At 41.7% G+C, this 27300-nt stretch overlaps 2 protein-coding genes across 2 annotated transcripts; one reads left to right on the forward strand and one right to left on the reverse strand.

The window, feature by feature from the left end:
* Window positions 1–618: 618 nt before the first annotated feature.
* Window positions 619–14487, forward strand: LOC117487487 (NACHT, LRR and PYD domains-containing protein 1a-like). The gene is made up of 12 exons (XM_034136114.1): window positions 619–665; window positions 3789–3896; window positions 4428–4534; window positions 4909–5016; window positions 5592–5670; window positions 5810–6035; window positions 6180–7555; window positions 8703–9130; window positions 9218–9391; window positions 11334–11480; window positions 12981–13027; window positions 13116–14487. Exons 2-12 carry the CDS (start codon window positions 3870–3872, stop codon window positions 13673–13675), a joined length of 3279 nt encoding a protein of 1092 aa, XP_033992005.1. The 5' UTR covers window positions 619–665; window positions 3789–3869; the 3' UTR covers window positions 13676–14487.
* On the reverse strand, window positions 14261–26995 carry LOC117487486 (serine/threonine-protein kinase PINK1, mitochondrial-like). Its single transcript, XM_034136113.1, is given in 5 exon segments — window positions 14261–14900; window positions 14902–14951; window positions 15803–16033; window positions 26049–26176; window positions 26836–26995. Coding segments are annotated over 5 exon segments (768 nt in total). The 5' UTR covers window positions 26987–26995; the 3' UTR covers window positions 14261–14692.
* Window positions 26996–27300: the final 305 nt, after the last annotated feature.

Consider the following 27300-nt stretch of genomic DNA (forward strand, 5'->3'; position numbering starts at 1 on the left):
CAGTTAGCCTACATTAGCTTCGATGCTAGCTAACATTAGCCACCGGTCAAAACACATTACTGTAATTACCTGAGCGTTTTAAAACGTATTAATTAAAACATGTAAGGTGCTTTAAAAGTTATATAACGTAGTGAAAGGTCTTAACAAGTACCTTTAGCGCTGTTGCTGAGCTGAGGTATGTCGGTGTTTGGAAGTGAAGCATCACAGAAAGCACCGGGAGAAGGACCGGGGATTTCATCTCTGTTCATCCGGGAGAGGGAGCAGGCATAGCGGCCAGCAGACAGAGCAAAGACCCCTGGTAGTGCGCCAGACGCTGATGCAAATCGTGGCCAAACGGTGGGACTACATTTAACATTTCACACACAATACCGCCTGAAACTACACACTGCAGAGATTAGACCTGAGATTAGGGAAGACCATTTCCACCACAGAAAAGAACATATCTACTCTGTAAATCATTTATATGATTTATAATCTCAATAATATGATTTACTAGCTCATTAACATGAAGTACTCAGATCTTGTACTTGAGTTAAAGTAGAAGTAATGTAAATACAATGTCCTGTAAGAGCTCTTATTTTGAAGTGCTTCCTGTTTGCTGTTAAGTTTCACTTCGTGCTCGTCCGTCGTGTCGCACCTTCTTCTTCTACTTCTTCTCTCTAAAGGTTTGTAACTTTTTGTGACTTCAGAGCTCTTAGAGACAACTCTGATTATCAATCATTGCTCAGAGAATAAGAACAACTCTTTAGTTTAACTTTTAGAGACTCAGAGACAGACTTTAACTCTCTTCCTGTTTTTACCTCAAAACGCCTGCACACAAAAACTATTATTATTATCAATCATTACTCAGGGAATAACTCAGAGACCCTCTCTCTCTTTCTATCCTTACGTGTGTGTGTGTGTGTGTGTGTGTGTGTGTGTGTGTGTGTGTGTGTGTGTGTGTGTGTGTGTGTGTGTGTGTGTGTGTGTGTGTGTGTGTGTGTGTGTGTGTGTGTGTGTGTGTGTGTGCATGCGCGCGCATGCGCATGCGTGCCCTCATTGGTCATGTGCACGTTCGTGTGTGTTGGAGGAGGGGCTCTGTAAGGATGTGGCAGATTTTCTCCGGTTTGTATTTTCAAATTCTAGCAATCTCGAGCCGGTTTCTCAAACTTACCTACCCTACCTTTAAAGAAAACAACACTAATGTTCCTCCGTCAGCCACCAGAGGGCGAACAATCCCACAGCCTCACTCACAGGTGAACTGTTTAATAAAAAACGTTACAAACCAAAGTAAAGAGATAATAGTTTAAGAGCATGAAATACAAATATATATTAATTATCTTTAACCTGTTAAGCCCTGAGCCTGTTTTTCAGGTCTCAGGCTCGAAAATGACATTCCCAGAACAAATGACCATATCTTCCCTTCTAAAAGGGTTAAATTAATAATCTTTTTTCTCAAAGTAATGATAAACCTGTGAGTTGGATGTAGAAAAGTCAGAATCAATATAGATGTTTTTTATCTTAAAGAAAATAACGATTTTACATAGTAAAAAACTGTAAATTATAGTGTCCGTCCAAAAATTCTTTTTTACTTATAGTGAAAACCACTCTTGGATGATGGGTTAGTAGACTAAAAGCTTTAGGAATCCAAAGTACAACATATAATAAGTACCCTGTATCAAGAATGATGCAAAACAAGTGACATTTGACCTTTTTAGAGAGGTTTAGCCAAAAACACTCCACCTCTGAGGTGATTTGGGTGGAAATGTTTTTTTTTCATATCTCTGGAACCCATTCGTCAATTTTGATGGTTGACACCTCTTTCTGACCGTTAGAGCCAATAGAATCGAAGGGGGAGTCCCCCGCACACACTCATTGTGAAACAAAAAGGTGCGGGCTTTGCGCATGTAATTTTGCATTAGAGTGAAGCCACAGTCTAGCTCTGACATCTAGAAACGGAATAGCATGGATTATCTGTTTTATTGATCATGGATTATCAGAAATCATTTCAAAGGGACACAGACACATTAGATTAATTTATGGATTAACTTCAGCAGCGTTTTTATCGTTTTAATGCCATTGAAGACCACTTTGGAGAGACAGAGCCAAGGTAAAAATGCTAGCATTTTTAGCTACCTAGCATCACCTGTTTTGATGTCTGTTTTTGTTTATAACGTCGCAAATTCGTATAATTCAGTGATAATGAGGGTACCCATCGATTCTGTGTCACCTCACGATGTGAATCCATGTGTTGGATGTGGTGAAAAGATAAATAATAAGGTTTTGTGAGTGATTTTCGGTGCAGTAATCTGTTCATTTTTCGCTCATTGCTAATTCAGAGGCTCAGTGTTAGCATTGTGGGTTTTCTTTTGAAAAAAAAATTAAAATGGTCAGTTAGATGAGTTTCTTCCCGTTACATGGATATAAAACATTCATAGGTTTTTAAATGAACATGCCCTCAGACACTGTTTCCTGCAAGATGTTGCGGCAGTGCCCCGGTGCCGGGGTCTCTCGGGCTTAACAGGTTAACTCTCTTCCTGTTTTTACCTGAGATACACCTGTGGCCTGTACTACGAAGCCGGATTTTCGCTTAGCCGGCTGACTTCAGGGAAAACTCTGGCTTTCCGGTCCTACGACGCTGGTTCTCTTTTTAGCAGGCTAGATCTCCATGGTAACTTATGCTGAGCGGCTAACCTCCTCGGGAGGAGGTTAGGTTGCAGGCTAAGAGATCAACTCAGTGAAAGCACTGCCTGCTGACCAATCAGAGCTCTGTGTAAGGAGTTTAAAGCTATCAAGTCATATTACAGGATAGAGGAAATACAGAAAAACTGCTATTGCAGGAAAGAGGGCCGGCAAAAATCACCTGACTGTGTGAACGTGAAAATTAATAGAATATCCCCTCCCATCTTCAGAGCAATCTGACTATTATAACATTAGCGTTAAGAAAGCTGACTTAAATATCTGCCACAACACAAGTAACTGGATCAGAGTAACATTAAGTACAGTCCGCGGCACTGTGAGTGCAGACGTCGATGTGTCCCATTATCATTTATATCATATCACATCATAATGTATCATATATTTCCTTATTTGAGTCAGCTTCTTGAGCCGTATCTGGCCGTGCAACACTCACAGTGTCACATACTGTATGCAGAAGTATTATTTTAAGCAACACATTAAGTTGACAAAACACTCGAGTCAAATGTAATTAAAGTCAGATCGTGTCTTGGACGGGGCAGTGATATCATAAACCTGTTAATGTACGCATTCAAACACTTTTTCTTTTACCAGCTGTATTCACCTTGCAGGTGCAGCTATGTGGCTTTGATCCTGGATAAAGTGTTTAAGTCATGGATGTTTAAAGTTTAACTTCTTCATATTTGACTAATATTAAAGTTCACTTTTCATTCAGGAAGTATGACGCTGCGCTGTCAGTACGCTTGTCCATGTTTGAGATTGGTCGAATGCTCCAAATACCATCCTTTTCATGTGAACGCGCACCTAACTAGATAGGACACGGCTGGCTTGAGCGATCCACTTGATAACCAGCATCGTAGTACAGCTTAGCGAGAGCACGTATGTTTTGGATTGGGCCAACCGGCTAACTCAAACATATCCAGGTTAGGAAAATCTGGCTTCGTAGTACAGGCCTCTGTACTCAAAAACTATTATTATTATTATTATTATCAATCATTACTCAGGGAATAACTCTGAGACCCTCTCTCTCTTTATTTCTGTCCTTACTACTGTAACTGTGCGTGTGTGCGTGTGTTTATATATACACAGTCTATGGTGTGAATTTATTCCAGGTGTAACCTCAACCTCAACCTGGACCTGGACCTGGACCTGGACCTGAGTGCCGCTGTGTTTCCTCAAAGAGTGAACGCTCAATGGAGCCTCAATCTGCTGATGGGGGGGTAAGAATTTTAAATGGACTAAAAGCCATTTGAGTCAGTTGTTGTCTGTGTTGAAGCTTCTGTGTAACCTTCTGGAAATCCTGGTTATTAGCGACGTCGGTGGGCGTTAAGTGAACTGCAGTTAGCATCCTGGGCATGAACTCAGTGACGTTATCCACTAAAGACAGATGTTTTTACGTTAGCTTCTGGCTGTAGGGCAGCTGAAGAGACGCGAGGCACTTTGTAGATAAACTTCACTTCTTTAGGATTTTCTCTGATTTATACAATTACATTGTAAAGAGTGACTTTAGATTTAACATATTTTCATCAGTTTTTCTCCAGCGTGCCAATGTATGGGCGGTGGTGGCAAAGTCCGTAGGGACTTGGCTTGGGAACCGGAAGGGTCACTGGTTCAAGACCCCAGAAGACCAAGTGCTACCCAGTACATATGGCAGCCCACTGCTCCTAACACTAGGATGGATCAAATGCAGAATGTACATTTCCCCTCTGAGCTCCTTCTTCTTCTCTTTATGCATCTGTTTCTGTTTCAGGGTCCAGCAGCAGAGACCAGACTCTCCCAGCTGTCTGTCCTTCAAGAGCGACCGGTCGAAGGGCTTTGGCATAAACTTTAAAGGACGACCTCCATCTGCTGATCAGAAGTAAGCTGTAACTCATAGTAAGAGTCCGGTTATGATAGAAGCAGACTTGATTACTGCATCAGTGTTTTTACAGACAACTAAAGCTCATCCAGAATACTGCCGCCAGAGACCTCTTACTTTTCTCTAATATTACTGTCACCATCAGATAGCTTAAACAACATTAACATTTCACACAAGTCACTTAAGTGGATCAAATATAATTTTACAGATGGTAGAACATGTCTCAGTTTTTAATTTCCATTACGATCTGTTCACACATTAGCAACACAGAGCGATTTATACCATTACATTATTAAATATAGTGACTTTAGATTTAACATATTTTTCATTCGTTTTCTCCATTATGCCAATGTATGCATCTGTTTCTGTTTCAGGGTCCAGCAGCAGAGACCAGACTCTCCCAGCTGTCTGTCCTTCAAGAGCGACCGGTCGAAGGGCTTTGGCATAAACTTTAAAGGACGACCTCCATCTGCTGATCAGAAGTAAGCTGTAACTCATAGTAAGAGTCCGGTTATGATAGAATAAATCCAGTTTGTATAAAGTCTTGTCCGACCCCTCCTCTTGTCCAAAGTGTTTAGTTGTGAACGTCCACAGTGGGAGGGGCAGTGAAACTCCATCTGAAAACTCAGGCAGTTCAGAAGCTGTTCCACCATCTCACAAACACTTCTGATGGAGGATACTGAGCCTTCATCAAAGTCACAACCAGCTCTACTGCCAGGTGAACCCTGACCCCTGCTATGGTGCAGGAGGTGGAGCTGGGGGGGTAACGGGGGCTGGTGTAAGAACTGTCCCTAGGTCTTTCCTTTTCCTGATGAACAGCTGTTAGCCAGCTGCAGAGTCCAGTATCTATCCACACAGCCACGTTTCAGGAAGACCAGAATGAAGGATGGACAGAATCCTCTGGTCTTCAACAGTAGCTGGAAATAAATATTCCTGTAGTGCAAAGTTCCCGCTGACGCACAGGACCACCAGCCTGTTCCCCTGTCCTCCTTTACCCTGAGTGTGTCTCTGTGTGGACAGACATAATGTGAGCTAATGCTTCATGATTCATCCACAGAGGGGACCAGGAGAGCTCGGAGGTTCCCGGTGGTCAGTCGGCCCAGCAGCATCAGACACAGCTGGACTCCATATTTACGGTATGTACATGTACTACAGATACTTTACCTCTCTTCTGTTCACAGTCATCTCCATGCTGCACTTTTAGAGAGTCAGTCTGTCCGGATCTGATGTTTGGATCCATGGTTTATAGTTTGTGTCGTTCATGTGATGTTCCAGCTGCTGGAGGACCACATCGTCACCTTTGTGAAGAGCGAGCTGACGAAGTTCCAGAAGACTCTGAGTTCAGATTACCCAGAAGGCTTAGAGAGTCAGAGTGAGGATGAGGAGGTGTTGGAGGCTGAGGATGAAGAGCAGAGGAGGAGCAGAGAGGCATTCCTGAACATCACACTGCACTTCCTGAGGAGCATGAAGCAGGAGGAGCTGGCTGACCGTCTGCAGAGCAGTAAGAGGGTTTCTATAGAGATTTAACACTCTGGATAAATGTCTCATCTGCTGATGTCTCAAGAGACCAACATATATCCATATTTTATTCAGAGAACCAGAGTTACAGTGTTCCCAAATGATATTTTATTGTGTGTTCTTTCAGAAACCTTTGCTGGAGTGTGTCAGCGTAAACTTAAGTCCACCCTGAAGAAGAGGTTCCAGTGTGTGTTTGAGGGCATTGCTAAAGCAGGAAACCCAACCCTTCTGAACCAGATCTACACAGAGCTCTACATCACAGAGGGGGGGTCTGCAGAGGTCTATGCTGAACATGAGGTCAGACAGATTGAAACAGCATCCAGGAAACCAGACAGACCAGAAACAACCATCAGACAAGAAGACCTCTTTAAAGCCTCACCTGGAAGAGATGCACCAATCAGAGCAGTGATGACAAAGGGCGTGGCTGGCATTGGGAAAACAGTCTTAACACAGAAGTTCACTCTGGACTGGGCTGAAGGCAAAGCCAACCAGGACTTCCAGTTCATATTTCCATTCACCTTCAGAGAGCTGAATGTGGTGAGAGAGAACAAGTACAGCTTGGTGGAACTTGTTCATCACTTCTTCACTGAAACCAGAGACGCAGGAATCTGCAGGTTTGATCAGTTCCCGGTCGTGTTCATCTTTGACGGTCTGGATGAGTGTCGACTTCCTCTGGACTTCCACAACACTGAGATCCTGACTGACGTCACAGAGTCCACCTCAGTGGATGTGCTGCTGACAAACCTCATCAGGGGGAAGCTGCTTCCCTCTGCTCGCCTCTGGATAACCACACGACCTGCAGCAGCCAATCAGATCCCTCCTGAGTGTGTGGACATGGTGACAGAGGTCAGAGGGTTCACTGACCCACAGAAGGAAAAGTACTTCAGGAAGAGGTTCACAGATCAGGAGCAGGCCGGCACCATCATCTCCCACATCAAGACCTCACGAAGCCTCCACATCATGTGCCACATCCCAGTCTTCTGCTGGATCTCTGCTTCAGTTCTGGAGGAGGTGTTGAAAACCAGAGAGAGAGGAGAGCTGCCCAAGACCCTGACTGAGATGTACATCCACTTCCTGGTGGTTCAGTCCAAAGTGAAGAACATCAAGTATGATGGAGGAGCTGAGACAGATCCACACTGGAGTCCAGAGAGCAGGAAGATGATGGAGTCTCTGGGGAAACTGGCTTTTGAGCAGCTGCAGAAAGGCAACCTGATCTTCTATGAGTCCGACCTGACAGAGTGTGGCATCGATATCAGAGCAGCCTCAGTGTACTCAGGAGTGTTCACAGAGGTCTTTAGAGAGGAGAGAGGACTGTACCAGGACAAGGTGTTCTGCTTCATCCATCTGAGCGTTCAGGAGTTTCTGGCTGCTCTTCATGTCCATCTGACCTTCATCAAGTTTGGAGTCAACCTGCTGGCAGAAGAACCAACAACCTCCCAGAAGCCTAAAGTCTTCAGAGCCAAATCTAAACTGCCACATATCTACCAGAGTGCTGTGGACCAGGCAGGGCTCTCGACTAACTTTTTTCACCATCCTCCCGGAACCGTCCCGAAATACAATCGAAGCCGTCCCGAAATTAATGTGGACCGTCCCGAATTTAAAATATTTGTTTTTCTACATTATCATTAGTTAAAATCATTCAAAGTGACCTTTAACATAAATAAAACATCATACAAATCATTAGATGATAATTCATCAACCTTTTTATTTGAGTAAATCAGTCAAACACATAAACAAAGGCCAAATATATTTAAAAAAAACACACAAGCGAGAAAGTTACTCTAATATTGAATCCAATCAAGTCCCATCCGATTAACAAAAAAATCCAACACTCTGTCCTGAAGACAGAACCCAGAGTAACCTAACCAGGATGACAGTCTGTAACACAGTCAGGGGACCTTTACAAACTGCCCCGCCCCCTCGCACACAGACGGGGGAGAGAGCTCTCTCGTCTGGATTGGAAAGTACATCATAGACGCATTTTGTAGTCTTATTGCATATTAGAAAAGGAGTTGGCGAAACTAAAACTGCAATATAATGTTCATGTAGCAATAATACATATGACATGTATGTTTTAAATGTCTCCAGTACCGATAAAAAGACCACTGTTGGTACCACTGTCTTTAATAATTCCGGCCCGGGGCCCGTTTAATACCGGGGCTCGGTACCCATCCCTACATGGGGAGAGGCGCAGCATATTGCTAAGGACTAAATGCGATGGAGAGTTCTCATCTCAGCTGCAATGACATGTCTGGAAACCCCCTCTAGGGTGCCCCATGCATAGCGCGTCGTCAAAAGCTGCTTCATAAGTTAAGTTTCGTTTCTCCGCACCGCTCCGGGGTAAAAAAATTGTAGTTACATCACAGCTGTACGGCTGGCTGACAGCTGTAGCTACGTACTGTGTGTGTGTGTATTTCGCGGGTTGCTAAATGCTTTGTGTGTGTTTATGTTGACAAGGATGTTTAATAACTGTGTGCTACACAAAACGTGCAGTCAGTTTCATTTTCATCGTCGTTCGTAGTAGAGTTAGCAGGGTTTTATTTTAACTCTCGTCCCAAATTCGTCCCAAAATTAATTTGTATCCTCCCCGACCCGATTTTTTTCGGCCCCGGGACGACGGGACGTCCTTAAGCTCGAGCCCTGGGACCAGGCCTTACAGAGTCCAAACGGACACCTGGACTTGTTCCTGCGCTTCCTCCTGGGTCTTTCATTGCAGACCAATCAGAAACTCCTACGAGGCCTGCTGACACAGACAGGAAGTGGCTCAGGGACCAACCAGGAAACAGTCCAGTACATCAAGAAGAAGATAGAAGAGGATCTGTCTGCAGAGAGAAGCATCAACCTGTTCCACTGTCTGAATGAACTGGATGATCGTTCTCTAGAGGAGCAGATCCAACAGTACCTGAGTTCAGGAAGTCTCTCCAGAGATAATCTCTCTCCTGCTCAGTGGTCAGCTCTGGTCTTCATCTTACTGTCATCAGGAGAAGATCTGGACGTGTTTGACCTGAAGAAATACTCTGCTTCAGAGGAGGCTCTTCTGAGGCTGCTGCCAGTGGTCAAAGCCTCCAACAAAGCTCTGTAAGTACAGAGATCATTTGATTTAGAGAATCAGTTATTAATACACTGCTGTCTTCTGAATAACTGTTGTCCTCATCGTCTCTTCAGGCTGAGTGGCTGTAAGCTGTCAGAGAGAAGCTGTGAAGCTCTGTCCTCAGTCCTCAGCTCCCAGTCCTCTAGTCTGAGAGAGCTGGACCTGAGTAACAACGACCTGCAGGATTCAGGAGTGAAGCTGCTGTCTGCTGGACTGGAGAGTCCACACTGTGAACTGAAGACTCTCAGGTTAGAGCACAGTACAGTTTGACTCAGCCATGCTGTGTGGTGTGGGAATACCATCATCAAAAACATAATTCAAGAGAAACGCGACACAATATATCAGTCACAATTCACAATTTATTGGCACAAACTTCTTTAAAGTTAAAAAAACATCCCCCCTTGTGTACCACACACAGAAAAATATACAAAGGGCTGGGCCCCTCACTAGAGGTGAGGTATATTGCCTCAAAGATCAATCAAATGTAGGTAAATTAATCTTGATACTTGAATATGCTTTAACCTGTTTCACGCCTTCCCCCCGGTACCGGGCGGATAAACGCGTCATTTGCAGGAAACAACGTCTAAGGAATCTTAATATTGAATAAAACTATGAATGTGTTATATCCATGTAACGGGAAGAAACTCAGCTAACTGATCTTTTTAATTTTTTTTTTCAAAAAAACCCCACAATGCTAGCACTCAGCCTCTGGATTAGCCTCGATCGAAAAAACGGGACCTACTAAGGCACTTAAACTCACTCATAACTCCCTTATTACTTATCCTAGATGCACAACCAAACACTCTTTTTTGGTGTCCTGGAGACACTGAATCTAACGGTGCCCACCTCAACACTCAGTGATAAACATTCGCGACGCTATCAACGAAAGCGTACATCATCACATGTGGAGCAAAGAAGCTAAACATGTAAATATGGCTCACCTTGGTCAAAAGTGGTCTTCAATGGCATTAAAACGATAAAAAAACGATGCTGCAGTTAATCCATAGGTTCATCCTATGTGTCTGTGCCTTCTTTGAAATTATTTCTGATAATCCATAAGCAATACAACTGCGTTTTAGTTTCCAAACTCCAGAAGGAGACATTCCTCCAGTTTAGTTTCGCTTTCCACACGCGAAGCGGCAACATTTTTTCTTTACAACCTGTCTGGGTGGGAGCCTCCTCCTTCGATTCTATTGGCTCTAACGGTCACAAGGGTATGTCAACCAACCAGATCGAGCAAGGGGGGCCAGAGATAGGTCAAATCCACCCATATGACCCCAGATGGCCCAGTTTTTGGCTAAATCTCTCTAAAAAGGTCAAATTTCACTTGTTTTGCATCAATCTTGATACAGGGTACTTATTATATGTTGTACTTTGGATTCCTAAAGCTTTTAGTCTACTAACCCATCATCCAAGGGTAGTTTTCACTATCTGTAAAAAATAATTTTTGGACGGACACTATAATTTACAGTTTTTTACTATGTAAAATCTGAATTTTCTTTAAAATAAAAAACATTTATATTGATTCTGACACTTCTACATCCAACTCACAGGTTTATCATTACTTTGAGAAAAGATTATTAATTTAACCCTTTTAGAAGGGAAGATATGGTCATTTGTTCTGGGAATGTCATTTTCGAGCCTGAGACCTGAAAAACAGGCTCAGAGTGGAACAGGTTAAGAAAAACACAGCCTATATCCCGCTCCCCAGAGGGTTTACTTTACTTTGTTGGCGGCTCATCCTTTAACACAGAAGGATTGATTATAATAAGGAGAAATAGGAAGGGTTTGTTATGCAAATAAGTTATTGGGCTGGGCTTTTTTTTACAAACTAACATTTGTTAGAAAATGTTTTCAACTTTAATTGACTGAATTTATTAGAAAATTGGGCTTATGAACACATGAATACTTCTGTTTGATATATATATATATATATATGTTTACATTTAAGAAGTACAATATAAGAGAAGCACAAGTTTCTCTCTAGTCTTTCTTCACATTATTCTCTATTCCTTTGTGTTATGATATTTTCATATCAATAAGACCCTTACCATGGCTGTCCATTTGAACTGTGAAGCAGTGACTGGAGTTTTAGGTGAAGAGATGACCCAGAGGTGATGCAGTAATAAGCCCCGCCCCTTCCAGTCCTGGACCCTCAGATGATCTGACGGCTTGTTTGTGTGTCTGCAGGCTGTCAGGCTGTCTGATCACAGAGGAAGGCTGTGATGCTCTGGCCTTAGCTTTAAACCGCTCCCATCTGAGAGAGCTGGACCTGAGCTACAATCATCCAGGAGAGTCAGGGGGGAGGCTGCTGTCTGCTGGACTGGACACGCTCAGGTATGGAGAGGCACTCAGTCTGATAGAGGAGGTAGAAACTGGCTCCTATGACCTGAAAGAACCAGAGCTGATAGACCCTGACTCTTCACACTGTCTGCCGTCAGCTGTTAGCATCAAACACAAATTTTCAACTTAGAGGAAACCCCCCCTCAGTGGGTCAATGTTCATCGTGGAACGACCACCAGAGTGTTTTTTTTTAATAAACTGATTCCTTTCCAGATGTTTTTATTTTGAGTCCTAGCAAACGGCCAATCAGAAGAACCTTCCCTGGAATGAAAATAATGATTTATTAGTTTCAGTGTTGGGAGTAACTTGTTACAGTAATCAGATTACATTTGTCTGTAACGCAGTAGTGTAACGCGTTACTGTTGGTTCAGCAGTAATTACATTAGATAAGATAAGATAGTACTTTATTGATACTGAGCACAACATAATGTCATTACCTGCGTTATGTTAAGGTCTTCAACTTTCTGCATAACGGGAGGATAGAAAAATAAATCAAACGTCCTTTTTCTCTTGTGCTACACTCGCGAGATGGCAGAGTTTTCATAGCAGAGATAAACAGGCACAGCAAAACATCGTGGAGGTTTTCGTTTCATTACATCCATGGTTTCCACGGTGGAATCACCATCTTTCTAAAAACATATTGAGCAAGAAATACGTAACAGGCGGGTGCCAGGTATCAAATCTGAGTGTGAATCTCTGGATTGTTGAGACTCCCCTGACGCCGCTAGATTCACACATACATTTTTTTAAGAGGCAAGTGTCTTCGGTCAATCAGATGTCTGCTTCATTTTAAGCCAATCACATGCGTGTGTCCCCTTGAGGGTGTGTTTAATGTGTTTGCAACGTAGCGTAACATCTACGCGGTTTGCAGAGTCTGGGGCCCCTCAAGTGCAGAGATTCACACTCAAATGCTGAGATTCACACAGAAAGCATTTTCATATAAATGTAACAACACTCAAATGTGTTTCTGATGTAACTATTTGTGAGTGGATCAGAAATATATTTGTGAAACTTTTTTACATTTATAAAATGATAAGTTTTTGTGTGTGCACTGAAAAATGTGTGTGGAGACATTTATATATGAATCCGTAATAACATCTGTGTATCCTTCTGTGTGCATTTCTGTATTTGTGAGACTGATCTGACCCCATAGCCATCAGACAGGAACACTTTAGCAAACTACCTGGAGCAGAGTTATGATGAGCTAAGGAAAACATGATGTTCAAACAAAGAGCAGAAACTGAGACAACAAAACATCAAAACAAACTGAAAAGTATTAAATATGAAGCGCACAGTGAACCAAAGAGAAACCCATATTTCCTGATGCTCACAAACGCTGCACACAGGAAGCATGCCCCCACCTGATCAACACCTGGAGAGGAGATCAGAGACATCACAAAAGAGACACCTCAGTGTTTGTAGATGTTTCTGGAGGCAGACTGAGGTGGACATATCAGACCATTTAAAGACTAACTGACCCCCCCTCCCTTTCAGCCTGGAGCCTGCTGCAGTCCGGTTCTTGAGGCCAGGTCTCAGGAAGTGTAAGTGTGTTTTTAATCATGAACATCTTCACACTGGGACATCACAGGTACTTTAGTAACCTTTAATACCTGCTGTGTCTCTCATCAGATTCCTGTGGACTCACACTGGACTCAAACACAGTGAACAGAAACCTCCAACTGTCTGACAACAACAGGAAGGTGACACGTGTGGAGGAGAAGCAGAAATATCCTGATCATCCAGAGAGGTTTGATGGCTGGCCTCAGCTGATGTGCAGAGAAGCTCTGACTGGTCGCTGTTACTGGGAGGTCAAGTGGAGAGGAGGGGTTAATATATCAGTGACTTACAGAGGAATCAGGAGGAAAGGAAACAGAGAGGACTGTATGTTTGGATGGAATAATCAGTCCTGGAGACTGTACTGCTATGATGGAGGTTATTCTGTCTGGCACAATAAGAGAGCAACAGCCATCTCCTCCTCCTCCTCCCCCTCCTCCTCCTCCTCCTCCTCTGGTAGAGTAGCAGTGTATCTGGATCATCCTGCTGGCTCTCTCTCCTTCTACAGAGTCTCCTCTGACACACTGACCCACCTCCACACCTTCAGAACCACATTTACTGAACCTCTCTATGCTGGGTTTGGGTTCTGGTTACATGGTTCCTCTTCCGTGTCTCTGTGTTCTCTGCAGGATTGACCCCCTCCCCCCCAAAAAAAGAGAGGGGCTGATCATAAAGTGTAAAACTAAGATTTCTGAGACTTTCTGAAAAAAGTCAGAATTCTGAGATTTTAATTAAAAGCTCAAAATAAAAGTCAGTCTTTGCAAAGATGAAACTCAGAAAGAGGTTGAATAACAACAGGAAGTCCATTCTGATTTATTTCCACACGGAGGCTTTTATTCTGAAACTGCAGGAAAATGTACATTTATCCCAAAGTCTTCCCACCATCTGTAGTTTGTGAACACGTGACATCACTTCAGTTTGAATGGCAGCAGTAAAGGGTTACTGAGGCTCGTTAAGAACAGGTCATAGTGACGAGTTCAATCACTTCTGCAGAATATAATATATGATGTCTACAAACTAACATATAATAACGTCTGAAGTGCAAACGTGAACATAAAGTGCAAACCACAGCGTGCATGCATTTGAGCTCAATGACCGGCTTCCCTGTGAATATTTAAAATATAACGTGGCCCTACACAGCAGAGTCTGAGCGGCACAGTGTGCAGCTTTTATTTCAATGCTGGCTTTTTACTCTCATGCAAACATGGTCATTACTTTTTAAGAAGGGTCAGATTCGATGAGCCTTATTTGCATTTAGGAAACTAATCTTCCCTAAACAGCACGATGATGTTTGAATGAACACGGCTGCTTCTGGGGTGAATGTAAACCTCTGATCTGGGTTAGATGGGTTTATTAACAGACCAATCACATGATGATTGTCTCATCATTAACACTCATGTACTTTCAATGTAAGCAGCTGATCTAATTAATAAAGTCTGTGTTTTGAGTCGGACTCGTGGCCTGTCTTTGTCTCAGTTTGATGGTTTATTTATATATACTTTTAATTTCTCTAATGTTCAATACCTTGTCTTTTTATGCTGCTGCAACGCAAACATTTCCCAAATTGGGATCAATAAAGTACTTTTTATCTTATCTTATCTTATCTTAACGCGAGGGGAGAATCCTCTTGTTTGGTCTGAAGGTGAGTCTAATCAGACGCCGCTGCCCCCACCCCGGCCGTACAGCAGGAACCCCCCCGCGGTGCGAAGCTCCTCCAGATCCAGGTTGGACAGGAAGCTCCTCTGAAGCTCCGCCTCCACCGTGCACCCTCCCGGGCCGCTGCACCCCCCCAGCAGCACCACGACCGACTGACACAGCAGCCAATCAGAGAGCTTCCTCAGGTCGGATAGAGCCCGCCCCCCCCCACAGGCTCAGGTGAAGCATGTTAGCGGCGACACGAGCGCTTGGCCGCTGCAGAAGAGAGTAAAAAAACAGGTGGTTAATGAACAACCTGTTTTAATATCTGTTGGGAAAATCCTGAATGTCCTCTTCCAACATGAGAGCAACATGATAACAAAGGTATCCCAACTGTAGCTGTGAACATGACAGGATGTATGATTACCTAGAAGAGCATCAGGACTGTTTGAGGCATATGATAGCTATGTGATTAACATGATGATTCAGCCTCTATGGAGAAAGTCAGAATTTTGTGATTTTTTGAAAGAAACCAACATTTTGAGAAAAAGTCCGAATTTTGAGAAAAAGTCCCAATTTTGTGAAAAAGTCCCAATTTTGAGTAAAAGTCCCAATTTTGCTATGTGATTAACATGATGATTCTATGGAGATAGCCATATGACAAGCATGATAATTTCTGACGTGGAGCTAATCTGAAATAAACATTGAATACTGCTTTCTATTCCTCCATCTTGTGACTGTGTAACTCCCTCTCTTGGATATCAGCATGTGAAGGACACTGTTCAGGAACTAGTTGATGCTCTGTATGTGATGACTACTTCCATTCTGGAGAGGATCAGAGATACATGGATCCTGAGATTGAAGCTCAAGCCGGAGACCAGTGAGAGTTTTAGAATTCTCCTGAGATCTATTTTTTTTGTATTATTATTTTTTTAAAGCTACAGACCCAGAATCAGCACTTTAGTAACAGCTGGAATAGAGGGTTTGAGGCTAGAATGATCTGTTTGGTAATTTAAGCAAAACACTTCATAAACATGTTTTTTATATATTTGTATATATCTGAGACCCATAATTCTGCCTAAAAGTAGTATGATATGAGACCTTTAATATATATCTGTATATATCACCTTGCTGGGGCTCCTCCTGAGCAGCAGCTGAATCACCAGCTGCACGTCAGCAGGTGCAGTGGGGGGGGGAGGTGGCAGCTGCGTCTCCTCGTAGCTCCGGCTCTGCAGCCCCCCCGCTCCGTAGAAAGGGTTTTGCTCCCCGAAGATCTCGTAGGCGACGGCGCCGACCGCCCAGCCGTCCGCCTTCCTGTAGTCGATCACCGAGGCCCGGCCCGGGGAGGCACTGGACACCTGGGGGGGGGGGGGCAGAGAGCGGTTATAGACAACAGGGTCAGGGTTCACTGTGTAACTCTGATTATAAGTCTTTATTATATTTCTGTATATTTATATTGTGGGTTATATATAGATATAGATATTTATTTAAAAGGTCTCCTATCATGCTAAATGCACTTTTTTATGTCTTTTCTATATAAATATGTGTCCCCGGTGTGTCCCCGGTGTGTCCCCGGTGTGTCAGGAGATAAAACCCTCTCTCTTTCCCTCCGTACCCACATCTCTAAAAACGGGGGAACAACGGAGCTGATCCAGATTTGCTGCGTCATGACGTAACATCTGAAATGTGGGTGGGCTTTAGACCCACGGCAACATGTGGTAAACACGCAAGAGAAAAAGCATTTGAGATCCATACATTTCAGAAATAATCCTTGATGTGGTTTTGAACATGATATGGCGTTTCATCACGGCTGAGAATCTCTCGGTAGAATTCTGAGAAGGCACAAGCTCCCTTTTTTTAAAGCTACTGACCCAGAATCATCTCTTTAGTACAGTGTTTCTCAAAGTGGGGGGCATGACATTTTTTTTTTTTAAAAGAGAATTGTTATGACGTCTGCATGACCGGCGGAAGTTTAAGCGTGCCGTGTCGTGCCGGGCCCGTTTTGGTTGCGTTTCCACTAGGCCTAGTTCCGGCCCGGGGCTACTTTTTCACCTCTTTTCTGGCCCGACAAAATCGTGGTTCTTTCCGGCCCAACAACGAGGCTGAGTCGGGCTGAGTATGCTAAACTAGAGAGAGAATAGCTGGCAAGGGGGCTACAACTACAACAAGATGAACATATTTGACCGTGATTTAATTGTAATACACGTTTCAAAATGATGCCGAAGTAACAACATACTGATACCGGTTAGTAAAAACCATGAATTAATGCTTTGACAAGTCTGCAGACAGACGGCAGGCAAACAACCTTTTAAAATGCGTGTTTTCTGAATGGAGATCGGCTAAGCTAACGCAATATATGCTCCGACCGTCCACACTCACAACAACGGCCTATACAGACATAAATAAAGCAGCGACTGTATTCACCATGACACAGGCAGTCTGTGGTTTGTACTTGTTTAACTTTTGTCTAGTTTCTGAACAGATATGAGGAGCTGTGAGCTCTGAGTGCTAACAGCTAACGGCTGCTGTTGGTTTTCTGGGGTTCTCATTGAAGATGACGTCACGGCTCCGCCTACACTGCGTTACTATAGATACTACCCCAGTTCCTAAACTGTAATGGAAGCGCAGCATAAAGTGAGCCTGGCCTAACAAGGCCTAACAAAACCGTAGGATAGCCATAGCACCCCCAAGAAATGTATGTCTTTTTTATTTTTATGTGTGAAATTCATAATTTGAAAAATGATTGATTCTAAAATAATATGCTACAGTACAAGTACGTCTGGGTCTCTGTGTTTCATTCAAGCTCGGCTCTGTGTGTGTGTGGAACGAGCCATGTTGTGTGCGTGTGCGAGCGAGAGAGAGAGCGCGCACCAGTACCGGAGATTGTTGTTGTTAGCATCTGGCAGAGGTGGGACCAAGTCATTGTTTTGCAAGTCCGAGTCAAGTCTCAAGTCTTTGCGCTTAAGTCCAAGTCAAGTCTCAAGTCAGGATGGGAAAGTTCAAGTCAAGTCCAAGTCCTAAACTTTGACAAAACGAGTCTTAAACAAGTCATTATGTGCTTTTCACCAAATGTAATGACATCGATCAACAGAATAATACTTAATAATCAAACTGCTCTTTATTAGTCACATTAATACTGTAATAATCTATTTTCTCTCTGCTGGTAAAGTAACGTGTTTTCTTCTATTGTAAGAGGGATCAGTAAGGTAATGCTACCGTGACGGTTTGATTCAGAAGGAGTTTAATGTATAAGATCCCTGATGTTGAGGTAACCAGAATGTTTATTTCCACTGTTATAAGGGACCCACAATCTATCTTTATGCAAGGGATAATGTGCAGCGAGGCGTCTCTATGGGGAAAAGAACACCTGAATCTAGATCCCTCTGCAGGTGGTACTTTAACTATATTTTGATGATAATACTTTTCTACTTTTACTTGTAACATTTTGAATGCAGGACTTTTTATTGTAACCGAGTATTCCTACACTCTGGTACTGTTACTCAAGTACAAGATCTGAACTTCTCCCACCTCTGGCAATAAATCCTGAGTGGTTACCAAAACAAAACCCTGCTCTGAAGGTTATTTTCATTTTACAAATCCTGCACTCAGCTTTGCTTTCTCCAATATCATTGAAATGCAGCCAGATGCTGCTTCTTTTTTCGGTTTTCGCTCATTTCTTGACTTTTTCCGACACGCTTGCATTTAAATCCGGCTCCCCGTCTCCCCGTCGCTCTGTGTAGCTGGCCTGTACCACTACACTTGCTGTCTTTGGAGCGTCTGCCCCCCAGCCTTCTTTCACATAATGGTATGATCCTAGTGTGTCCTCGCATAGGATTGGCCGCATGGTGGCCCAGCTAAATAAAGACCCGCCCCTGCCTGCATGGATTCACAGCAAGAGTTGGAGCGGCTGAAGATTCTGCTCTCCCCGACGGGAGTCTGCTCTTCTGAACGGCAGCTCGCGATCGGCGTGTTGGAGACCTCTGAATTAAATTATCAAGTCACCTCAAGTCAGAGGGCTCAAGTCCAAGTCAAGTCCCGAGTCATTGGTGTTCAAGTCCAAGTCGAGTCGCAAGTGTTTTGTGATTTTGTCAAGTCGAGTCCAAAGTCATCAAATTGGTGACTCGAGTCTGACTCGAGTCCAAGTCATGTGACTCGAGTCCACACCTCTGGCATCTGGTGCTACCTATTTACGCTAATGGATATAAGGAGCTTTTTCTCTGCTCACGGATGAGCATACAAAACTGTTAAGATGATGACCTTACATGTGTAAATATATATTTTTCTTTGAGGGGGTCTGCCCCCAAAAAACAGTTTTAAGTCCTGAGAAAGTCAAATAAGACGGTGTGTAAAACTACACTGCCCAGCCAACAGAAAGTAACCACTTTGATTGAACTAGGCCAGTAGCCCTTATGAAACAAAAATATATTGTAATATATTGGTAAATATAATACAATATATTGGATCATACATTTCCATATATGGGAAAGTAGTCCTTATATTTTTAAATATATTGCAATATATGCATGGACCATGTATGGCTATATATTGATACATATAAAAAAAAAATATTGCAATGAAAACAAAAACTGCACTATACATTTATATGTAATAGTTTTATTGAAACACTCATTTATCTTTCATGAGTTTACATAAAATTGAACAGATATTCATAAACAGTTATCTCACTTCGTTTTGTATAGTTACCCACTTTATATATGAACATATGTTTGATGGTAGCCTACATATAAAAAAAGTACAAATTGTCCATTGAATGATGGAAAATAATATACAGTTTATAAATATATATAGACACACACATATATGCACGCATATATATATGCATATATGCACGCATATATATATTCATATATATATATATATATATATATATAAATATATATATATGCATATATGCACGCATATATATCTATGCATATATTACGGCCGACCGGCTATTTGGAGTGGAACGCAGCCCACCCACGGCAGACAGCCCAAACAGTATTCGAATGCGCCACTTCCGGCTGATTTCGGGGAGCCCCCCCCCCTCTCCAGCAATAGATTGATCTGATTGGCAGATTCAAATCTGCGTTGCTGCCTCTGTCTGTTGATTCTGTCGCTGAGTGTCTCAAGAGAAAGCATTCATCAGGTGCTTCGAAACGGAAAATTAAAAAGAAACGAGAGGAAAATACAGCACCAGAGTCAGGTATGTGTGTGAGCATTTAAAACTATTTTAAATTGAAATAATTCTGCATGTACACTACAAGTAGTCTAGTTGCTTAATCCGTATGTCCCGTCTCTCGGCACTACACCAGCTACATTAGCTAACGTTAGTTAAATTAGCTATGTTAGTTCCCTCGTGTATGAGTGTATAACCGGTCCGCAGCTTTGTGAACATTCAATTTCGAAGATTTTCGATGTTACAGTCAACTGAAGTCGACCCAAAACAGCCAAAAATAGCGGACCTTTAGATCGCTAACATTTTAGCATAAGTCAATGGAGTTTAACATAGCGAAAACTAGCCCCACGGCTAACGGACATTTTCTGACTGGTGACGATGATGAGCTAGTTAAGTAATGTAACCACAGTTAGTCTATGTCTTGTAAATTCCCCTTGTTCTCCTTGATCTGCATTATATCGTTCGTGTTTTAGTCAGGCACATTTAGGGACAGCTAAAGTAGTTCAGCTACGGGTCTTCGAGCTGGTTACACATGTGCGTTCAGGACATTATTGCGCATCGTCACATGCATAATTACCATCGTCACAGAGAGAATGCGTTCGTGAAGAATGTGAGCATATATGCAGATCTTTAGTGTTGGTAATGTTATAAGATTGTATGCATAGTGTCCTGCTCAGTCAGTGTGTTAATGAGTCTTGATGTCCCGTTTTTAGTTTCTATGTTGTTCAGGAATTGAGCTAATGCTAGCTAGTTAGCTAAGTTAAGCTATGATAGTGTGTGGATGAGATGCTAACTTAGCTTTTATTAGCCGTGTGTTTGCAACGTGTCTAATGTGTTTTAGCAACAATTAGTATTGCTGTTGCTTATTATTAATAACCATCGTCTGGTTAGTTATTGTAATTTGAACCTTATTTCTATTTCTGTGTATTTTGCAGAAACCATTCATTCATTCTCTACTCTACGTTAGGCTATGTGTTGTGGACTAATGCATTCAAGTTAGTTCACATTTTAGTTGTTATTGCCCCTGCTGACAATTGTGTGGATAATATGTAGCCTACAGTCAATGGCATTTCACATTTTGCTCTCCAGTGTATGTTATTTTAATGTTGACCCATAATACTATATATCTATATATTTTACAGGAGCATTGTTGAAATTCATAGGTCGAACTAAGCCTGCAGAACCACAAGTCAAGAGGACAGAGGAGCCAGATAGCAGTGGTGACTGAGACAGAATAAATAAGGAGAGAGGGCCCATGCAGAGGCAGACATCAGTAGTGAGGAATCAGACCCAAAAGACACGAGGACAGAGGAGCCAGATCGCAGTGGTAAGGAACGCACTGTCATTTAATTTCACTGTCATTTTACTTTTCACATATCACTTTATTCACTACTCAGCTTAGTTATCCTTGCCATGAAGGAATGAATGATTGAATGGATGAATGTTCTATATTATTTTAATGACAGATTGAACCACAGCAATATTGTTTTAGAGATGTTATATGTTTAACTGCTATGCCTGTCATCTCTGCTCTGTGTCATTGTGTTGTCTCCTGGGTTCTGTAGTGCCTGGAGTCTGTCTTTTTATTTTTTTCCTCCCAAACCCCATCCCCTCAGGATGCCTTTTGCCTCCTGTCAGGTCATCATTGTAATAAGAATTTGTTCTTAATTGATTTTCCTGGCTAAATAAAGGTTCTACTACTATTTATTCAGTTATTTTATTACTGGTACTGCTAATTGCATTATGCGTATTGTTGTATATTGTATATACGTATGTATTTACTACTACTACTTACAAAATCGAGGGTTGTAGCTTTGTGTCAGTACATATTTCAGGGTTTTTCTATGCCTTTGTTAATCTAAATTCTAATACTCATAGGCGACTACCACTCCTGCCGATGCCGAGGCCCAGTTCTCCCTTCCCACCACCCCAGGCTCATTGTGCTAGGTAAAACTCTCATTCAATAAAAGTAGTCTTTTAAAGGTGGGGTAGGTAATTTTGGAGAAACCAGCTCGAGTGCGCTAGAATTTGAAAATACACAGCCGGAAAAAATCTGCCACTTCCTTACAGAGCCCCTCCTCCAACACACACGAACGCGCACATGACCAATGAGGGCACGAGATAAGTTTGTGCACAGATGGAAGGCTGACAGGCAGGTAGGCCATCTAGTTATTTTAGCCGGGCCGGCTCAGATGATTGGTCGTGCTTTTTACAGTACTACGGCTTCCACAGATGATATTTATTTTATGGATTTTTTGTCAAAGCACTTCAGATATTCATTGCTATCGGGATGTTAAGAGAATTCCATGGAATATAACAAAAAGTGTATCTCGAGCCGGTTTCTCAAACTTACCTACCCCACCTTTAAAGATGAATGCAATTACATTTAAAAAAGTTTTAAACAGAACTGTTACAGATGCAGATGCTTGGTCCAAATTCCATAAAATATACCAACCAGTAGCGCCACACTCAGACGAAAATGTACAAAGCCTATTCTTCCACTATTTGTATTCCCACATTATTCACCAAGCCAGCCCATGCTTTAATATAGATATTATGGATATTGTTATAATTCCTGCTGTCTTTTGTGAACTTCTAATTATTTGTAATTGTTCTGTTCCACAGATGCTGTAGTAAACCACCATCCAGGGACCAAGACATCAGATATAAGAACATCCATTAACACAAGAATTTGTGAGTAAAGGCACGAAAAAAACAAGATTGACGATCAAATAGGGTACAAGACTGTTTTTTTGGCCCTGTATGAAATAACAATGCATCATTTATTAACTATACCTATACAAAATGTAATACATTTTCCCTTCATTATGTAATAACACCTCCTTTTGTAATAATTTGCCCATTATGTAGTAAACAAGTTCAATGCAAATATGTAATACATGTCGCCACATTTTGAAATATATTATTACATATTGCTGTGGTTATTACAAAATGAGTTGCAAACAATAACATTACAACTGTTTATTTATTTATTCAACCATGAATCATCCTTAATCATAATTTAAAAATATTTCAGTAGAATATCTTTCATTGGCCAAAACTAGATCAAGTGTTACCATATTCATTAGCCAACATGTATATCAACATCAATTTTGGGATATATTTACAGTTTGGTTATGGTTACATAATGAATATTACAGTTTTTTTTAAAGGGCAACTCACGCATTTTGTAATAACCATTGCAAAATGTAATAATTTATTACAAAATGCAGGAACATTTATTTTATATTGCGTTCAGGATGTTACAGAATGCAGCAGATTATTACAAAATGTGGGTTTTATTACATAATTACATTAAAATGTTCTTGAGTCATTACATAATGTGTTGTTTATAGGCCTTTTCTTTTATTCGTTCCTTGTCCTTCTTTTAATGAGTATTTTGATAACTGTTACACATTGATAGAAACAAACAAATTAAGCTTCTCATTATTCAGACTCAGCTCTTAGCGCTTAAGCTTCTTTTAAATGTTGATAAAACCAAGGTAATGCTCTTTTCAAAAACTAAAAAAGACACCAGAGCCTGTTTTAGATATTGTAATTACACAAGGAATAAAACTTGAAGTGGTTACCTGTTACAAATACCTTGGTATCTGGCTTGATGATTGTCTCACTTTTAAACTTCATGTCAATAACCTGCTTAAAAAACTGAGGGTTAGGCTAGGTTTCTTTTCCAGGAACAAGTCCTGTTTCTCACTTGAGGACAGAAAAAGGCTAGTCACTGTGACCTTTTTACCTGTACTGGACTATGGTGATCTGATCTATATGAATGCACCTGCCAATTACCTGGTCAAGTTAGATGCCGCCTATCACAGTGCACTGAGATTTGTGACAAACTGTAAAGTATTAACCCATCACTGTACCCTGTATGCAAGGGCAGGTTTGCCTTCACTAACTGCACGGAGGCTCAGTCACTGGTACATTTTTATATACAAAGCCATGTTAGGGAAACTTCCATCCTACATCTGCTCCCTGATCTCACGGCGAATTGTAAGTGGCTACTGCCTGAGATCGAATGTTGTGATTTTATTAAATGTGCCAACTGCTAGGACTGTCTTAGGGAAGATAGCATTTAGATGCGCAGCTCCGCTAACTTGGAACAGTCTGAGCAATTTGGTTCCACTAAATGTTTTTAAAGCAAGGATAGATGCTATCCAATCGGAAACTGTTGGAACCTGTAAATGTTACTAGCTATGTAAACTGTAGTCACTGTAAATATGCTGTATGATGTCCTTTTTTGTTTTTCTGTTATGTTTATATGTATTCATGTGGAACCTACTTGCAGCAGGTCACCCTTGAAAAAGAGATCAATGATCTCAATGAGATTCACCTGCATAAATAAAGGTTTGAAATTAAATGAAAGATTTTTTTTATCAGAACATGCATTTCTCCTCATTGTGAACATATATTGCACTCATGTTCAGAATATATGGTACGTACATGGTCTTTTATAAATCTGAATATATATAGTGCATACATGTCCCCATATAATTGTGAATATATTCTACATACATGTCCCCATATAATTGTGAATATATAGCGCATACATGTCCCCATATAATTGTGAATATATATAGTACATGTCCCCATATAATTGTGAATATATTCTACATACATGTCCCCATATAAATCTGAATATATAGCGCATACATGTCCCCATATATTTGTGAATATATATAGTACATGTCCCCATATAAATGTTAATATATAGTAAATGTATGTTCACATATATACACAACCAATATATTATATATATTTACATATATTACTCAATATATGGAAAGCGGCAATTACTGATGTATTATCACATATATTACAATATATTATCACAATATATTATTCAATATATATATATTGTAATATATTAACACAATATATTATTCTATATATCTTCAATATATTTTCAATATATTTTGTAGATATGAATAAATATGTTTTTCATGTTGATTATTAATCAGTATCACTTGGTGTAGCCAACAGCAAGATTTCCTTTATTAAATCTTTTCAATTAACCAGTAAATCAGAAAACAAAATAATGCAATATATTGACAGTTAATATATGGGGAAATATATTTTCTTTGCGTAAGGGAGGTAAGGGCTTTCCACTGGATAATAACTGAAGTATAAAAGAATGCATGACTGAAGTGATGGAGACCATGTTTGAAGGCAAACAAAAAGAGGAAATAACAGGTCAAATCAAGCAAATCCCCCTCTCAGATTCCACAGCAACCAGAAGAACATAAATACTGGCTGGTGATTTGATTAATCAGCTTTGTGATGGAATACAAAATGCACAGTGCATTTCCTTAGCTGTGGATGAGTCCACTGACACCACTGACAATGCTCAGTTGCTGGTGTTTGTGAGTTTTTATGATGAGGCAAAGGGGGAGTTTGTTGAAGATGTGTTGGGCCTGACGAACCTCAGTGGACACAGAGGGGGCAAGACATTTATAAAGCAATAATGGGAATGCTGAATGAAAGAGGGTGCAGCTGCCTTTATTCATAACTGTGCAGCTCTTACACTGTGACTCTGAGGGATCAAGCACAGATAACAATGAAAACTGCTGCATACAGATTATTTTTGTTTTTGCAACCTCGTGTTAAGAATCTTGTTGCAATTGCATTTTTTTGGACCTTTAAGATTTGTATTTGAGTACCCCTGCCCTAGAGGATGTGAGGACCCCCCTAGAGGAGGTGAGGAGGACCCCCCTAGAGTATGTGAGGACCCCCCTAGAGGATGTGAGGACCCCCCTAGAGGAGGTGAGGAGGACCCCCCTAGAGGATGTTAGGTCCACCCCCCACTTATAACAATAGCACTTTACCCCTGCTTACCCCTATATGCCGTGAGCTGATTATCGAGCCTTCCTTGTAACAGTCGCGGGTACACTGTGTGTGTGCGTGGGGAGTGATTTTTTAATTGAATGCTCACGTTCATGATGTATTTTAATAAATGTTAACTCGGCCCATTACGTGACTATTTGTGTTGGGGGGGCCTGACGGAGTACCACTGCTTTAGTAACAGCTGAAAGAGAGGGGGATGAGGCTAGAATGATCTGTTTGGTATTTTGAGCAAAACACTTCAGAGACATGTTTTGTATATATTTGTATATATCTGAGACCTATGATATATGCCTACAAATATTATAATAGGAGACCTTTAAAGAGTTACTGAAGCTCACCTCGGGGGCCATGAGGCAGGCGTTGCCCCCCCGGCTCACCCACATGCTGTTGAAGGGAAGCTGCAGACTGCAGTCGCTCTGAGACAGACAGCAGCCGAAGTCCGAGATCACCAGCCGAGGACATCCAGCTGCAGGAACAAACCACACTTTGAAACCTCTAATGTTCTCTGAGCGACTGAGGTCTGAGGACATCCAGCTGCAGGAACAAATCACACTTTGAAACCTCTCATGTTCTCTGAGCGACTGAGGTCTGAGGACATCCAGCTGCAGGAACAAATAACACTTTGAAACCTCTAATGTTCTCTGAGCGACTGAGGTCTGAGGACATCCAGGAATAATTCAACTGAGGGACTAAAATGTTGTGTAATTGTTCTCTCCGGGGTCTCGGGTTCAAATTGAAAAGTTGATTTACGACTATGACACTTAGACTATATAAGCTTGATTTCGTGTTCCTTTGAGCAACATAACTCATGTGTGTGAGTTGAACCATATTCCTGTATGTGATTTAACTCTGCTCCTTCTTGCAAAAATAGAGGAGGTGTGTGGCGCAGTGGGTTGTGCGTATGTGTTCGGATCAGGGTTCAAACAGGTTCAAACCCCACTGCGTGTCGTTGTGTCCCTGAGACACTTCACCCAAAGTGCTCCTGTGGGGATTGTCCACAGCATTGAGTATGTAAGTCGCTTTGGATAAAAGCGTCTAACAAGTGACATGTAATGTAACGTTATTGATTCCTAAACCGGTGTTGAGTGATATTTTTCAGTGGAGGAGAGGCAGTGTTTCTCTGACCTGAGTCCAGCTCCAGCAGGATGTTGTCAGTCTTCAGGTCCCGGTGAGCGACCCCCTCGCTGCAGAGGTGCTGCACGCCCTCCAGCAGCTGCAGCAGCATCAGGACTCGCTGCCTGCGGCTCGGCTGGTTCCCAGACAGGAACTGACGCATAGTCCCGGGGTAACTGCAGCACAGGGGGGGAATAGCACTTAAAGGTCTCAGATATATACAAATATATAAAAAACATGTCTATGAAGTGTTTTAGTCAAAATACCAAACAGATCATTCTCGCCTCACCCCTCTATTTCAGCTGTTACTAAAGTGCTGATTCTGGGTCTGTAGCTTTACAAAAAAAAGAATTGAAAAGAAAAACGTATGCAGGAGAATTCTCCTGATTGATTAAATGCCATATCATGTTCAAAACAACATCAAGGATTATTTATGAAACAGTATGGAGAGAGGGTTTTATTTTCTGACACTTTGTG

Source organism: Trematomus bernacchii, unplaced genomic scaffold, assembly GCF_902827165.1.
Source record: "Trematomus bernacchii unplaced genomic scaffold, fTreBer1.1, whole genome shotgun sequence".
In the NCBI taxonomy this organism is placed as follows: Eukaryota; Metazoa; Chordata; class Actinopteri; order Perciformes; family Nototheniidae; genus Trematomus; species Trematomus bernacchii.